General features: G+C 43.6%; 1 protein-coding gene across 3 annotated transcripts in view; it reads right to left on the bottom strand.

The window, feature by feature from the left end:
* TCAIM (T cell activation inhibitor, mitochondrial) overlaps positions 1-14,280 on the bottom strand; it is a 50,011-nt gene extending 35,731 nt beyond the window's left edge. For 2 of the 3 annotated variants that reach the window (XM_077811227.1, XM_077811226.1), the window contains exons 1-3: positions 14,141-14,238; positions 1,855-1,990; positions 1,043-1,196 (exon numbers count right to left, since the gene is read on the bottom strand). In XM_077811227.1, coding sequence (XP_077667353.1) covers positions 1,043-1,196; positions 1,855-1,990; positions 14,141-14,187 — 337 coding nt within the window. In that variant the 5' untranslated portion in view covers positions 14,188-14,238. Of the gene's footprint in view, positions 1-1,042; positions 1,197-1,854; positions 1,991-11,009; positions 11,084-14,140 lie in introns of all 3 variants that reach the window. The other variant, XM_077811228.1, reaches the window with a different exon arrangement.
* Positions 14,281-16,385: the final 2,105 nt, after the last annotated feature.

Here is a 16,385-nt window from a genome sequence, read left to right as displayed (position 1 = left end):
GGAGGAGCAAACATTTCTATTGCTTTAACTCCAACAGTTTTGTTCGAGAGCCCTTTATGTAAGATTTATTAACAAAAAAATACTACTCTGGATTAAATATACTGTAGACAGGCAAGGATCTAAGAATACTTCACAAACAGTAAGCCTCAACACCTATGAAATTCAAGAGACAAGCATTACACTTGTTATACACAGAGGTGTAAACTAAGGCACAGAGATGTTAACTGGCTCGCACAGTGTCACAGCAAGTCACTGGCAAAAGCAGGAACAGAACCACATAGATCCAGTCCCTCCTGTTCTAACTACTAAACAACCCCCCCTTTATTCTTATATCTAAGTGGCTCAAATATACCATTATTTTTCTCTGCAGGCTAGTATGATTTTCTTCTTCTAGCAGAATGATCACTCAAAATTCATTTATGTGAGAATTTTCTGACCACTAGAAAAACAGAACATGAATTAAAATACAGCCTAACATGTCATTAGACAGAATTGTAAAAAAAATCTGAGGAAAATTCAGAGACAAGCATACCAAACTTGCCAGTGAATCATCCTAGGTTCTCTTCAGCGAATATTAACTGAAATTTACAAATTGCACTTTAAAATGTACCTCTGCTGCTCTAGGTCATTCAGCACTTCTATAACATACTGAGAGTCTACATGCTACAGCTAGACCAAATAATGAGAAAATAAAAGTAACACCCTAAACTATAACTATCTTCAAGTTATACACAGACAGTTGAATTAAAAGCATTGATAGCTGGCAAGTATGTCAGGGTATTATTTCAATTTCATTGTAAGATTATTGACTGGACTCCTACTTACATTTAAACCCATTATAACCACTTGCTCTTAAAAAAGATTTTCCATTAGAAGAATGTGTAATTACCTGGGATGGCCTTTAAGGGCCTGATACAATGCCAATTGACATCAATGGGTAGTAGATAAGGCACTATAAAAAAGGGGTGAATAGTACAAAACTATGGAATGGATTTTCAGTATTTAATTTTGCAAGAGAAATTATCAGATTAAAAAAAAGCACCTGCAGCACTGAAGGATTCTTGGACATCAGAAGAGTTTTGTTCTCTCTCTCTCACGTAAAAGGTGAGTTGAGTTGGCTTAAAGGACTTAAATCCTGGTTTCTGGAGATTCTCCAAATAGCCATTTAACCTCTTAAGAGAGTTTTCATTGATTTCCTGTAGAAAACAAAATAAGAGCCACTGTAAATACTTAATTTTGTCTGCTTTTTCAACATGGCATATTTATTTAAAAGTAGGCTAACAGTGTTAGTTTAATAAGATACAACTAAATGTCAACGTATTAAACGTAGTTCACAATTCCATGAAAACACATCAATGTATTCCACATAGAAAGGTGACTGAGTAATTTCATTAAAAATTTATCTTCATTGCATGAATAGTTGACTTGATGGTAGATAAGAGTAAAACAGAAGTTAAAGCATATATAATGTTCAAGATAGCTTCCAAAAACAGGTAAAAAATTAGGTTTGATTAAAAGTAAAAGGTCATTCTTTGTAAGGGCTGTCACAGGTTTAAAAAGAATAAAATGGAGTGTTGCATTAGTTCTATGTTTTGTATGGTTCAAGACTCCAGAGTGCCAGGGAAAGCAATGTATAGTGAAAGGCTGATTAGTGAGTTTGGGGATATACTTTGTCCAAATTATAAGAATTTGCTGGACATTATCTTGTTAAAGTTGTATTTTCCTGATCACCATGTTAGTTCTACAAATGGTAGATCAAACTTTGACAGTGTAAAATCTAAACTAATAAAATATTTCCTTTCTTCATATACCATATACATGAAAACACCTTTAGAAACAAAAATATATTTTTACCCTCTCTCTGGGATGCTGGCCAAAGAAATCTGGATGCACAGCAAAATAGAAAGGTCTGAGAGCATTGAAGACTTCAGCCCCTGACAAAGGTCTTGCCTGAAGAACCCACTGTAGCAATATTTTCTCCAGATACAACCTAACAAGAAATAAAAGCTTTATGTATTAAAGTAACCTCCAAATGGTGAAGTAATATAAACTATATAAAAGAAATGTTACCAGAATGGTGTGAACACTCATATGAAATACAATCACTTAAAAATAAGCCGTACTAGAAGGCTGGATTTTGTCTCATGGGATCAACAAAATTCTATTTAACCATAACAGGCCTATTGTGTTACAAAGATGGTTGATGCTAACAGTTCTCATTAGTGGCATTCAAAAATTTGGAGAAGGTAAGGGATGAATCTTACAAGTTCATATATGAAATTCTCCACAGAAATACCTCTTTTAAATACTGGTGATTGGAATAGTCAGAGGTACTGAGGGCTGCCATCTTGGAATTGGTGTTTCTCAAGTCAATGCCCATAACTTGAAGGTTTGAAAGTAGCTAAGAAATTTAATATTTGTAAAGCACTTTGCTATAAAAACAAAGCATTAGTTCTGGGCTAAAAAAAATCCGAGTTACTTACCTCTTGTAACTGTTGTTTTTTGAGATGTGTTGTTCATGTCAGTTCCAATTAGGTGTGTGCGCACTGCGGGCATGGCAGCTGGAAGGTTTTTCTCCTAGTGACCTCTGTCGGGTTGGCCAGGGCGACCCCTGGGGTCACACCTTCGTGGCAATCAATATAGGGTCCTGCCGACCCGCGACTCCCTCAGTTCCTTCTTGCCGGCTGCTCTCACAGATGGGTAGGAGGATGGGAATTGGAATGGACATGAACACCACATCTCGAACAACAGTAACGAGAAGGTGAGTAACTGTTTTTTCTTCTTTGAGTGCTTGTTCATGTCAGGTCCAATTAGGCGATTACCAAGCCCAAGTTTTGGAGGTGGGGTCAGAGCTCAAAGGTTTGCTGACTGTAGCACTGCTCTACCAAAGGCTGCATCATCTCTGGCCTGCTGGGTAATAGCGTAATGCGAGGCAAAAATGTGCACTGACGACAACATGCACCAGGAAATATGCCACTGAGAAAGCTTGCGCCCTCATGGAGTGTGCAGTGAGTGGAGGAGCAGGACATAGAGTTGGAAGATAAGAGTTCGCAACATCCGGGCACAAGGACCACTCATGGCCATGGAACAACCTGTTGAGATAGTCTGCCAACTTGTTCTGTACTCCAGGGAGGATCGAGTGAGCTATGCAAAAGTCCCACAGTCTAAGGGCTTCCTGGCACAGGGTCTCCCCTGTGCATGCACCCCGTCTGTTTATATAAAACATCACTGTTGTGTTGTCTGTCATGACCAATACACATTTCCCCTCCAGATGAACTCGGAAGGTCTGGCATGCTAGGCAGACTGCTTTCAACTCTCTGACGTTGATGTGAAGGGAACTTCACCTGGGACCAGAGACCTTGTGTCCTGAGGTCTCCTAGGTGTGCCCCCTACCCCAATGCTGACACGTCCATCACCAGCAAGGAGGATGGGTGAGGTCTGGTGAAGGGGACCCCGGCACACCCTACCTGTGGGTCGAGCCACCATAGGAGGGAGTTGAGGACTGGATGAGGTAGAGTGACAATCTTGTCCAGACTGTCCTGAACCGGGTGATACACTGAGGCTAGCCACACCTGACAAGTCTGGAGTCTGAGTCTGGCGTGCTGTACTACATAGGTACAAGTGGCCACGTGTCCCAGAAGCTTCAGGCAATTCCTTGCTGTGGTTGTAGGGAACTGTCTGAGGTTTTGAATGACGTCACCCAGGGACCAGAACCACGATTCCGGGAGGCACACAATGTCCTGTGTGGAGTCCAGTACCACTCCTATAAACTCTATCTGCTAAATGGGAGAGACTTCTACACACTGAGAAGGCCCAGTTCGTCAAAAGTTGCTCTTATGAAGCCAAGTTGTGCCTCCACTTGTGTCCTGGAGTGGCCCTTGATTAGCCAGTTGTTGAGGTTTGGAAATACCTGTACCTATTGCTTGTGCAGGAACGCAGCCAAAACTGTGATGCACTTGGTAAACACTTTCCACAGTACACATCCGATGAAGTGAGCTGTAGCTCACGAAAGCTTATGCTCAAATAAATTGGTTAGTCTCTAAGGTGCCACAAGTCCTCCTTTTCTTTTTGCGAATACAGATTAACACGGCTGTTACTCTGAAACTTGAGGAGCTGCTGACAGGTCAAAAACGGGAGGACCGTGAACTAGTAGTGATTGTGGATCACCATGAACCTGAGGTACCTTCTGTGGGATGGCTTAATTGAAATGTGAAAGTAAGCATCCTTCAAGTTGAGGGTGGCATACCAGTCCCCTGGATCCAAGGAAGGGATAATGGAGGCCAAAGAGACCATGGGGAACTTCAGTTTCTTCATGAACTTGTTGAGATCTTGCAGGTCTAGGATGGGCCTGAGGCCGCCTTTGGCTTCCAGTATTGGGAAATACCAGGAATAGAAGCCCTAGCCCTTCAACTCGAGGAACCTCTTCATAGAATCATAGAGTATCAGGGTTGGAAGGGACCTCACGAGGTCATCTAGTCCAACCCCCTGCTCAGAGCAGGATCAATCCCCAATTTTTGCCCCACATCCCTAAATGGCCCCCTCAAGGATTGAACTCACAGCCCTGGGTTTAGCAGGCCAATGCTCAAACCACTGAGCTATCCCTCCCCCTCTTTCACTGCCCCAAGTGACAAGAGCGAGTGCACCTCCTGTATGAGGAGCTTCTTGTGAGAAGGGTCTCTGAAGAGGGACGGGGAAAGGGGGTGGAAGGGCAAAGAATTGGTGGGACTATCCCCTTTCTACCGTGTAGAGTACCCAGAGATCCAATATAATTCAGGCCCACACAGGGTAGAAAGGAGACTGTTGGCACGAGAAGGTAAGGTGATATGGATCCAGTGTCCAGACTGGTGGGTCGCACCCAGGCGCATCTTCACAAGGTCTGCTTCTGGCCAGCAGACTGCTTCCCCTGACCAGAGCCCTGGCCTCTTTCTGTTGTTTCTACCCCACCCATGAGAGAAGTCCTGCCTATTTTGAGGCTGGTATGAACAAGGCAGGAATCTGCAGCTTAAAATGTTTCTGTGGTTTGCTGGAGTGCGGAGGCCCAGAGACTTGAGAGTGGCCCTTGAGTCTTTCAGGCTATGAAGCTGGGAGTCTGTTTTCTCCGAAAACAGGGCTGAACCCTCAAAAGGGGAGATCTTGAATTGTATGCTGGACCTCTTAAGGAAGCCCAGACACCTGTAGCTAGGTGGTCCGTTTAATGGCTATCCCCGAGGCCATGGTATGGGACACTGAGCACTGCCTGAAGTGAGACTCAGGAAACCAGCTTTCCTTCCTCCACTAGAGAGAATTCTGCCCTGGAGTCCTCCGGCAACAACTCTGAATTTGGCCATCACTCCGCAGGAGTTGTAACTGTACCTGCCGAGGACAGCCTGGTGGTTAGAGATCCAGAGTTGTAGCTCCCTGGTGGCACAAATTTTCCTCTTAAAGGGGTCCATCTTTTTTGCCTCCTGATTTTTGAGGAGGGGCCCTGGCAGCTTTGGCACTCCCTAGTGGTAGCCATGGCAAATGAGCGGGAGTCTGGTGGAGGGTGGGTATACAGGTGCTCAAACCCTTTAAAGGGAACGAAACACCTCCACTCATTCCTCTTTGCCGTTGATGGCAAGGAGGCTGGAGTCTGCCACAATGTCTTAGTGGTCTCTTGTATAGTGCGTATTAGAGGCAGGGCGATATGGGAGGGACCAGAAGGAGCAAGAATGTCCACCATCAGGTCAGAGGACTTGATGACCTCCTCAGCCTGGATGCTCAGGTTTTGTGCCACCCTCCACATCAGTTGTTGGAGCACTCTACTGTCCTCTAAGGCTGGGGCCATTGATGTGCACGCCACTGCCTTGTCATGCGAGGAGGACGACGAGGCCCTAGTTGGGAGTGGGTCCTGCTCGCTACCCCCAGAACTGAGGGGGATCTTTTGGCACAGCTAGTGCCATTGTGGCCAGGGCTGGTGCCGCTGTCGGCACCCCAGTGAGTACGGCCAACATCAATGATGCCGGAGGTACAGCGACCATCTGGGAGGCTGAGGGCACATATGTCACTGACCTAGAATAGGACCAGTGGCCGTGGCCCGGGTGGAAGGCCTAGGGGTCCAAAACGGCCACTGGGCAGGGGGCCTGCCACTGACCCGGCCACGGTCTCAGTTGGAGATGGTACTCTTGTCTGCGGGACCTCAAACTCCTGCTCCTCCTGGAGCAGTAGGACTCTGCTTCTGACTCCAAGGATTCTGTATAAGACGACCAGCGAGGAGCGGAGCCCGTCTGTGCCGGAGAGTGGCGTTTGGGGCTAGGACTGTTGTGGCTCTGCTACCCGCAAGTTCGTTGATAGCACTGGTGACTGGTGCTGAGGGGATGGCAATTGGCATGGCATTATCGCCGGTTTGCCCCTGGACGGCGCTGGGGTCTCATGGGTGCTTTTAGACTGCTGCAGGCATCCTGTCCTGTTTCAGGGGGTGGAGGAAGGCAGTGCTGTGAGGGTGATCAGGTCTTCAACCGCCTCGAATGCCTCCGGCGTGGACAGTATCTGCAAGTCACAGCTCTCCCAGACAAGGGAGGGGAGGGTGTCCAGACTCAAAAGGTCCTAGGGAGAGTCAGGAGTCAACACGACCCTCAATGTGGATGCTGAGCTTGTGTGGCCTGACGCAGGTCTCACAGCAGTGGGCTCCTTAAGCGCTGCTCTGGGCGTGGTGGAGCATCCCCTCTCGGGTCTTCTTTTCTTGTGGGGGACTGGAGAATGAGAGTGCACGGAGCTCCTGGGAAGAGACGCCTGCCAGTGCCGAGAGTCTCTACTGGAGTCCTTTCTTGGTGCTGACTCATGCCCTGACGGTTCCATGGCACTGCGCCCCGGTGCTGAGGTGCTCAGCGTTGGCTCCGCTGAGCTGGGGTCCGAATGGGCATGCAAAGCAACTTCCATTAGCAGTATCTTGAGGTGCTGCTCCCTCTCTTTTTGGGTCCTCAGCCGAAAACCTCTACAGATTTTGCAGCGCTCCTTGAGGTGGCCTTTACCCAGACACTTCAGGCAGGAAGCATGAGGGTCACTTTTTGGCATATGCTTGCCACAGTCTATGCAGGGTTTTAACCCTGGGGACAGAGGCATACCCCAGTACCAGAGAAAAAAGGGGAGGGGCCCAAAGGGTGCATCCCCAAGTAAACCTTATCTAAAACTAACACTAATTATACTCTATATACAAACTATTTACACAAAGAAGTTAAAGAAACTAGGGGAATTGCACTTGCAGAGCAAGAGCCACGAGCGTTCAGGCTAACTGTCACAGGCAGTAAGAATGAACTGAGGGGGTGGCAGGTTGGCAGGGCCTATATTGAGCATAAAGAAGGCGTGACCCCAGGGGGCACACGCAGGCCAACCCAACAGAGGCTGCTAGGGGAAACACCTTCCGACTGCCGTGCATGCAGTACGTGCACACCTAATTGGAATGGACATGAACAAGCACTTGAAAAAGAAATAGTCATATTTCAACTCAGAGAAGGCATCCCTTGTTCACTTCTGAGACCCACATGCCCATGGCTATTTTTAAACCTGAGCAAACTTACTTCATTTCCCAAGCATATTCTTGTATAGAAGACAAAATGATGTAAGGCGGTAGACTGGAGTAAAAGAAAATAAGCTTATTTGAAAATGAGGAAAGATGCAAGAACAGAGGGAAGAAGAGGGATGTTGACAGATTTAATTTCCATCATAGATAAAGAAGATTGTTTACAGTAAGATTTGAAGAGAGGGAGCGTTTGGATAGATAGATCAGAAAGCACAAGTTAAAGGGTGAACTTCAATTGTGGACAGTTAAAGGAGAGAGTTTAAGGTTGTAAGAGCAAGTAGTGGGCAAATAGGAGGTAGTGTGTCTTTGGCTTTAGAAATTTGTAAATACCAGGATTACAATTCTGAACTAATGTGAAAACTAACAAGATGCAATGAATATGATATGGTTCCATTTCCTGGAGTGGCAGAGTTATATGACCACAGCATTCTTGATCGCCCCAGAAGGATCTCAGGAGGCAGAACTGAAGTAAGGGCAAGTTCTGGCAACATTCTGGAAATGACAAAGAGCAGACTTGCATGGCAGATTAGAGAAATGAGAGGAAAAGGCAAATTCTGGGTAAAAGATCACTAAGGTTTCTGACCATAGTACAAAGTTGTCTGAGTTATTGTGTTAAATGAACAGGACAGCACACTTATAAATATCAAGGCCAGCATGTAAATAGTAAATATTTAACAATGGAATTTTTCCTTTGCAACTGATCTCACATAGTATACTAATTAATTTACCAGGAGAAATAATTTTTCTTTCCATCAGCATTCACATTCAGTTTGAAACTAAGATGACGAAGAGCACTTCAGTTCTGTTCAGCAGTAAAACACCTACATTTATGCAGTGTCTTTCATTTAAACTATAGACCCAAAAAAAAAAAAATCCACGCTTCACAAAATTAAATACAAGACAGACAAAATCATATTATGATCAGAAGTTGATAAACTCAAGACAGGCGAATAAATGAAAGATAAGAGGCATAGTTGCATATCCTTCACATAGAAATGAGGACCATATAAAAATAATAAGACAGCCTTATAAAAGTCCATTCGTCTGATTTCCTGGGGTGAGTAATTTTACTGGAGAATAAATTGTGACGAACATTTCTTTGTGTCTACCCCTACCCTATAAAAAGTTGGCTAACAGATTTTTTTTGTTTTTTTGTGGCAGGGAGAGGGAGGAGAGGACTTGGGTAGAGGAGTATGTGCCTGGACTGTTAAAATTATCTTGATAATTTTGCAAGGCTGAAATAAGATGACCAAAAGGGAGATCAATCAATCAAGTTTTATTGCACTAGTCAAATGCCTTTGCAAACAAACACCATAGCCAAATCGCAGTTAGTTCAAATTTTATGAGATCTAGTAAAACCATCATCAAGAAACCCAAGAAAGGCAATCAAAGAATGTTTTAAAAGCCAAGATCTGTGAAAATATGGATATTCTGAAAATCAAATAACTTAACTTCACATTGCACTTTCTCTTAACAACCCGATGGTTTGGTCTTTGGGAAAAATCTTTTCTTTTCCAAAATCATTAAACAGTGAGTCAAATTAAAATAGAATTTACTTAGATCCATAACATTTTAGGGTCAGCTTCAAATATCTTTTACAGCACTTGGGCAACAGATTCCTTCATGTGAATACCTTTCCATCCAGCAATTAAAACAAGGTCAGATATCAGAGTCTCATGTGCATGTCTAAATTTTATTTTTAACGATTTTTTAAAACAAGTGTTGAGTTCTCAAGTTGAGATAAGGACCCTGATCTTGTTTGTCAGTATCTCTAACACTTTGTCAGGTCTTAAATTCTTCCCAAGTATTTTTTGGGGCTTGGTGCCAGGGCTCCCGCAGGTTTGAAAATATTTACCAGCACTCTGTTCTGGATGGCTCTGGCTGAATTTAAGCCCTGCCTTTAGTTAACAACAGAACAACTGATGAGGCTAACAAAAAAGGGTAGGTGAATATTTAAGATTCAAATAAACTTGCAGGGCTTGAAGAATCTGACCGTGACAAGCACAAAGCTTTCTCTGGCAAAGATGGGGAGCCCTTACAGTTATAAAAATAACCTTTGAAATGTGAACCAAATGTAAACCAAAGCAACAGAGTCTTGTATGGGCAGAGAGACAACTCTACCACCTCTTCTGTTACTCCTAGTTTTGTCAAGAAGCAGACTGAAATTACCAAGACTGGTCAGCTTCACCACTATTATTCAGGAAAGGACAGTAGTAAAATTTATCCCCTCCCATATACACCATCTTTACAGTAACCAGGAGGCTCTGAGACAGTAAGAGAAAGATTTTCCCTTCCAGACACTCTTAAGTACTTTACATTTAATCAGACACCCACTAGCTAGAAGCTCATTAAAAAAAAAAAAAAAAAAAAGGTAGAGTCTGAAAAAAGATCCATGGACAACACCCATACAAGAATGCCAGCACCCTACCCCTTCATAGTTGCTTGGCAAAGGATCTAGGCGTCCTGTACCTTACCTGTTCCCATCTTTAAAAGTTACCTCTGGCTAACATAAAAAAAAAAGTTATGAGGAAAAACTTGTAACTGAATGTATGTCTTGAGACATACAAATCACATTTGTCCAAGATCTTAATGAGAAAAATGGCGATAGATGGAAACAAAATAAATAAAACTACTATATGTAACATTACCATGTTAGAAGATAGTTTTTTGCTAGGATCCTCAGCCTATTTTGAATTTACTCAAAGGAGGAACACTCACAGACCATAATTAACCTAACAGAATGAAGAATATACACAGAAAAGATGGAAGACAGACCTTTGAGGCATCCCATAGCTGTAGCGCCAATTTAAGAAATTAAAATGAATTTAGAGAAAAAAACGCAAAGAAGGTGCCCTTGACTTTTTGCTCAAGGAGTGAAAATTTCCCCCCAAAACCGCATTCAGATTAAGGAGGATAAGAAGAGACAGGGATTCATGTTCAAAAGCAAAATCATTACCACCTAGAGTAGGGCAGTCTCACTATTGTGAAAGATATTATCAAACAAAATCTCTGCAACAAGATGTTATGCAATAGGATTGCAAGACATAATTATTGATGAAATAATACCCCCTGTTGAAGATTGGTGTCAAAATCTATTAAACTCAACTTTTTCCTGTAGTTTTCACATTGAATATCTTTGATAAAAGTAATTTACTTTATCCTTACAGTTCACTTTATCTGTAATACTGAACTTTAATAGCATAAGAATTCAGTTATATTTTGGATATTTAATTTTAGCTTTGTTATATCACCTTATTTCACAAAGCCATACTCAAACCTATGTTCTGTTTAGCCTGTGTCTGACAACTCATCCTCCATTGGATGACTGAATGTTTACTGCAGCTATTGTGGTAAAAACGGCACATGGATAACAAATGACCGATTAATATTTTTCAATTTTTCTCTGAAACACAAAACCTCCAGTTTTTAATTACAAAGTTAAAGGGTAGATTAATTTGGCAATCAGTCTTACCTCCTCACAGACCCCAAATGGGAAAACATCTCACTGCTTATGCTCAAGTCAACTTTCAGACATCCGCTAGATCACTTAAAGAAGAATACAGAAGGAAAGTATATTTAATGATTGTGTCCATGTATATTTTCTCCTTTCAGTTCTCTAAAAAACTGTTTTACAATTGAAGTAACAGTGGTAATGAACAACTAAGAAAATCCACAATGTGGGATTTGGTTTTACACAAGGATGGTTTTAGATTTTTTCCTAAGCTAAAGGAAAAAAGTATCCTTTAGTAAATTATGTGATAAATTCTGTATTGACATAGGTGGATTTGAACTGATACTATTTGAAAATCTTAAACAGAATAATTTAAAGATACTCCAGTTTCTGAGTATGGCTTTTAAAAAAAATCCTTTGAGATATTTAAAATGTTTTTTAGTTTCCCTGTTGATATTTATAACTGTCTTTTCAGCACAAGAGAAATTGACTGGCTACACAGGGGAAAACAGCAACATTGACTATGCAGAAAGTGCTATCAAATCCACAAAACAGAACAAAAACAAACAAAAAACAGAGCAAAACAGTTTTTCACTCAAACTTCTTCCAGTTATCTTAGGTGCTACATTTAACTTTATATTTGTTTTGAAAAATCTGATTTTCAAGTTGGTTGTGTCCCTTTAAAAACAGGTGGCAGACAGTTTTTCATACAATGTATAATTCGATATGGAATCTATTCCCACAAGAGATCATTGAGGCAAAAAGCTTAGCAGATTTCAAAATGAAATTAGCAATTTTTTGTATGGATAACAAGAAAAATCTAGAATCACAGTAGTAAACACTAAATAAATGAACCAAGAAAAGCCATCAAACAGTTTTGGAAGGGCTTAAGCCAATTTCTAACTACTGAGGGTTAGGAGGGAGTATTTCTGGAAGCAGATTCTCTCATAACTGCCTGCTGCAGTTTTCTTGCGTCTTCCTCTGAAACATCTGGTGTTGGCTACTGTATTAATTATGTTATTAAACTGATCAACTGAACACACAATTATTTCATCTGCATCCTAATCAAAAGACAGTTGTGTCTGAGCAAAACACAACTTTATTTCCTCAAACAAACTAGATTTATACTCCACTTCTAACACCAAAGTCTTTGAGAATAAAGCATCATTTATGCCTTATCACGTCAGAACTCAAAGTGAATACATTTGGTTTCATATTCCTATTGAGCCTTAGTTCTCAACCTTAACATGAAGGGAGAGTGACAAGCAAAAAGTTACTGCATTTTAAAAAAAACAAATCTGAGTCTTTTCATTGTAATGTATTTTTTTAATTTTTATTGAGTGTTAATCAAGTGATATCTAGGGCAGCTTGAAACAAATTGTGTTTTAATAGTCCATTCACCACATATTTTTAAAAACAGTCCTAATAATTTTTGCTTTAATACTTTTGCAATTCTCCATAGATGTAGGGCCAAACACTTCCTTATGTCAAGTATAAGGTTATTTGCTAATAAGTGTGTAGGCCCTTTTTTCCTCTTGGAAAGACACAAAATAGTTCAGCATAATTGGCAGTCTCCTCAAGGGAAGCAGCATAGTGTGTGTATAAATAGTGTCTGCTGTCAGCTCCTCACATTTAACTGAACACTTGATTGCTGTGAGCATTCCCAGCAGCATGCTGAACTGAATAACTGAACATTCCAGGTATACCAATGTTAGTAAGAATGACAGATGTCATGAACAGGCAAAAGCTGAAGGAGTTAAATACAAAGGAAATATTCACTTTTCTCATACAGCACAAAATCTGCTATGGTTAACCAGTTAAGTCAACAATTTGATTACTTTTCTAAAACAATTTAAAAAATCCCAACACATTCTTTACAGACATCTTCTTTCACCAAATCACACACTATTTTAGATTCTAATCTTATGCCTGCTGAAACAACTACCCATTTCCCTAATTAGCCAAACTGCAGCATGGCTATTTCAACAACAGTATACACGGAGTTAACCAACCAAAGATTCATATAAATATTTTAGCTACAATATTTCCAAAGGTTAGGAGTACAACACTAGAGCTGGTTCTGTGGCGTTTTGCTACCTCAGGCAAATTCAGAGTGGTCATAAGCAGTGCAATGTAAATTACAAAAATTCAAAGACTTAAGTAAGTTCTTAAAATATTTCATGAAGCATCCAGCAAATTCTACCTCCAGACTGTAAAAAACGGCCTGAAAATTAAAATCTAAAATGCGAGTCTTTAGCTCCATGCAAGAGAGAATGAATCAGGGCTGATTTGTCAACAGGAAAATTTAAGAGACACCATGTTGAAACCCACACCATTAACACGTGACTAAACATTTTGCTGCCTCAGGCGGACACCTGTTGGGCCTATGTTGCATTATGTGAGAAATCTGAGATGCAGTCATGTAACTGCAGTTCCAAATCAAAGTCTTTTGTGAGAGGCAGGAAAGGAGGAGTTTTAGCCTGGTCTCCAGAGGAGCTGCGCAGGGTGCCAGAACCCACACGGCCTGGCGGCTTGCACGCTCAGCATACTACAGAAGAAGTTTACAAAACACAACACAAGCCAAGTGCCTTCCAGCTCTTGACCATCCACAGCGTATAAGGCCAGAGGGCACCTTGACCTCTTGCATATCGCAGGCCCCCAACGTCATCTAAACCCAACCACCTAAACTAGCCCCAAGTATTACAGCCCAGGGGACATTAGTCTGAATCCAGCCCCTGAGCAGAGCCGCCCGACCCCGAGACCCCACGAAGGGCGCTCAGACACAGCCGCCCCGCCCGGCGGACTGCGTTTCCACGGGGTTATTGGTTTAACATCCAGTCTCTCTGAGGGTGTGTCTGAGCCAAAGCGGGCGCGGGCAGCGCTCGTCAGCTGGCCGCGCACAACACCGGGGTTACAATCCGGGCACAAACAGGGCTGCCTTCAAAAGCGCCAGGGGCCCCGTCCACCGCGTGACGGGAAAGCGCCGCCCCCGGCCTCGCTCCCCGGGACAGCGGGATCCCGCGGGAAGATTTAAATGAGTCACGTGGAAACCGATCACTGCCTGGGCCCGTTAGCACGTTCAACGGGCCGCTCCCGAGGGGTCGTAGGCCTCGGAAGGGCCCGTGGGCGCAGAACCCCGCGCGCCTCCTTACCTCAGCGTCGTGACAGCGGCCCCCGCCTGCCGGGGCTCGGTCCCCATCGCGGGGCACGGGCGCAGGGACCTGACACTAGTGACCCGCCCCCCGCTCCCGACAGGGAGAAGGAGGAGCGGCCTGAGGGGCGGGGTCGCCGCCGTCACCTTCCCACCTCCCGGGCCGGTTCCTCCTCCGGCTCCGCCCACGCTCCGGGTCGCGCGCTGGTCCGGGGTCGCGCGCAGCCGCGTCACCTCGCGCATTTCTCCAGCCTGCGACCAAGAGAGACAGCAAGTGTAGCCGCGCATGCGCGAGAGCTCGGCCGGGCCCCAGCGGCGGCTGTTGACTTCTCGGAGGCAGAACGTGACGCTCCAGTTGCCGAGCGACGGCGGAGCGCGGCCCCCAGCCCTGCAAACGCGATGAACGGACTCTCCCCCCATCCCCCCTTGGGCCTTGCCGACGTTACCGGGCTCCTCCGCAGCGGCGGGCCCCAGGCTCGCGACGCCGGCGCCCCGCACTCCCATCCCAGCGCCGGTGACTTCAGCCGAGCGGAACCGGCCGGAGTTTAGCGGGCTCCTCAGGCTTCCACCGCTCCAGCAAGGAAGCGCGCGCGTCACGTCGGGGGTTTCACCCTGTTACCGCGAAGGCCTTGCCTGTCACCGCACACACCGCAGCAGCTGTGCGGGGCCGCCGGCCGCGCGCCCCTGAGCTCCCGCTGCTGCGAGTTCCTCCCCGGGATTTTGCGAGTGGGGGCTTGGCAACGTCTCCACCCACGCACCGGGAGTAGCTAGCCTGGCTGGGGAGCCCCACGCTGCTCTGTCTCTGAGCTGAAAATCAATTTTCACTGCTTGTGAACGCAGCTACCCAGCAACAGGAGTCTGGTGGCACCTTAAAGACTAACCCATTTATTTGGGCATACGCTTTCGTGGGTAAAAAACCCACATCAAGAAGTGGGTTTTTTACTCATGAAGGCGTATGCCCAAACAAATCTGTTTATCTTTAAGGTGCCACGAGATACCTTGTTGTTTTTTGTGGATACAGACTAACACAGCTACCCCTCTGATACATAGCAGCTACCCAGCAATTGATACTTATTCCTGCGCTAGAAGTGTTTTGGGGGGAGGAGGGGAGAAAACCTGGATTTGTGCTGGAAATGGCCCAACTTGATTATCATACACATTGTAAGGCGAGTGATCACTTTAGATAAGCTATTACCAGCAGGAGAGTGGGGTGGGGGGAGAGAAAACCTTTTGTAGTGGTAAACACCCATTTTTTCATGGTTTGTGTGTATACAAAGATCTTCTGTACTTTTCACAGTATGCATCCGCTGAAGTGAGCTGTAGCTCACAAAAGCTTATGCTCAAATAAATTAGTTAGTCTCCAAGGTGCCACAAGTACTCCTTTTCTTTTTTTAAAGGGGACACTGTATTCCTTTTAAGTAAACACACAAAGTACAGCCCTGAGGTTGATGACCAGATGCTAATATAGCCCTTATCCTTATTTCTGGCAAGTTGGTGATCAAATAGAATTTCACAACATTCTAATAGATTTTTGAGCACTCTACATACACAATAACAATGGTGTTTGGGATTCAATGCAAAGCATAAACATATAGTTAAATTCAGTAGTAATAGGCAATATATGAAGTCCATGACTATTACCTAGAATTAACAGAATCTTATTTTTATTTTTTTTTCATAATTTTGATGGATATTGATTATTTTTGAACTTTTTTTTATTTTTATCAATTTAAATGTTAAATTGTGGGATGTTAGGGCAAGGGTCACAAAATATTTAAAGAGTTAATATTCAAAAAGTTAAAAGCGTTGTAACTATTACAACATGTCAGCATTACATGTAAATCTATACAAAGTATTAGGTGTTTTTGCATCCTAATAAATGCCAGTCAATAAGTCATGTAAGCAAATTGGTTGTATAATTATGCAGGTTTCTGTGATGTCACCTGCTGATTCTCTCCTCCATTGGCTTTACCTTTAGTAGATCAAACATTTTCCACTGAAACTGGTTTTTGACAAAATTAGGTTTTTGATTAAATGAAAAATGTCTTTTCTCACTAGATAATTTTGAGTTTCTGTCAAAAAATGGAACCACCCCCAAATCCCCAGCCAAACAAAAAACTGATTAGGAATATTGCAACAGTGCCTCCTGGGGGTTGTTGTTTGGCTGCTTCATGCCTCCATTCTCCTCTGTGGCCGAAGTTCCCCAGTCATGACCTCTCCCACGATACTTCACAGCCCGTGACTTC

Source organism: Eretmochelys imbricata, chromosome 2 (genome assembly GCF_965152235.1).
Source record: "Eretmochelys imbricata isolate rEreImb1 chromosome 2, rEreImb1.hap1, whole genome shotgun sequence".
Lineage (NCBI taxonomy): Eukaryota > Metazoa > Chordata > Testudines > Cheloniidae > Eretmochelys > Eretmochelys imbricata.
This window is presented reverse-complemented; position numbering and strand designations above follow the sequence as displayed.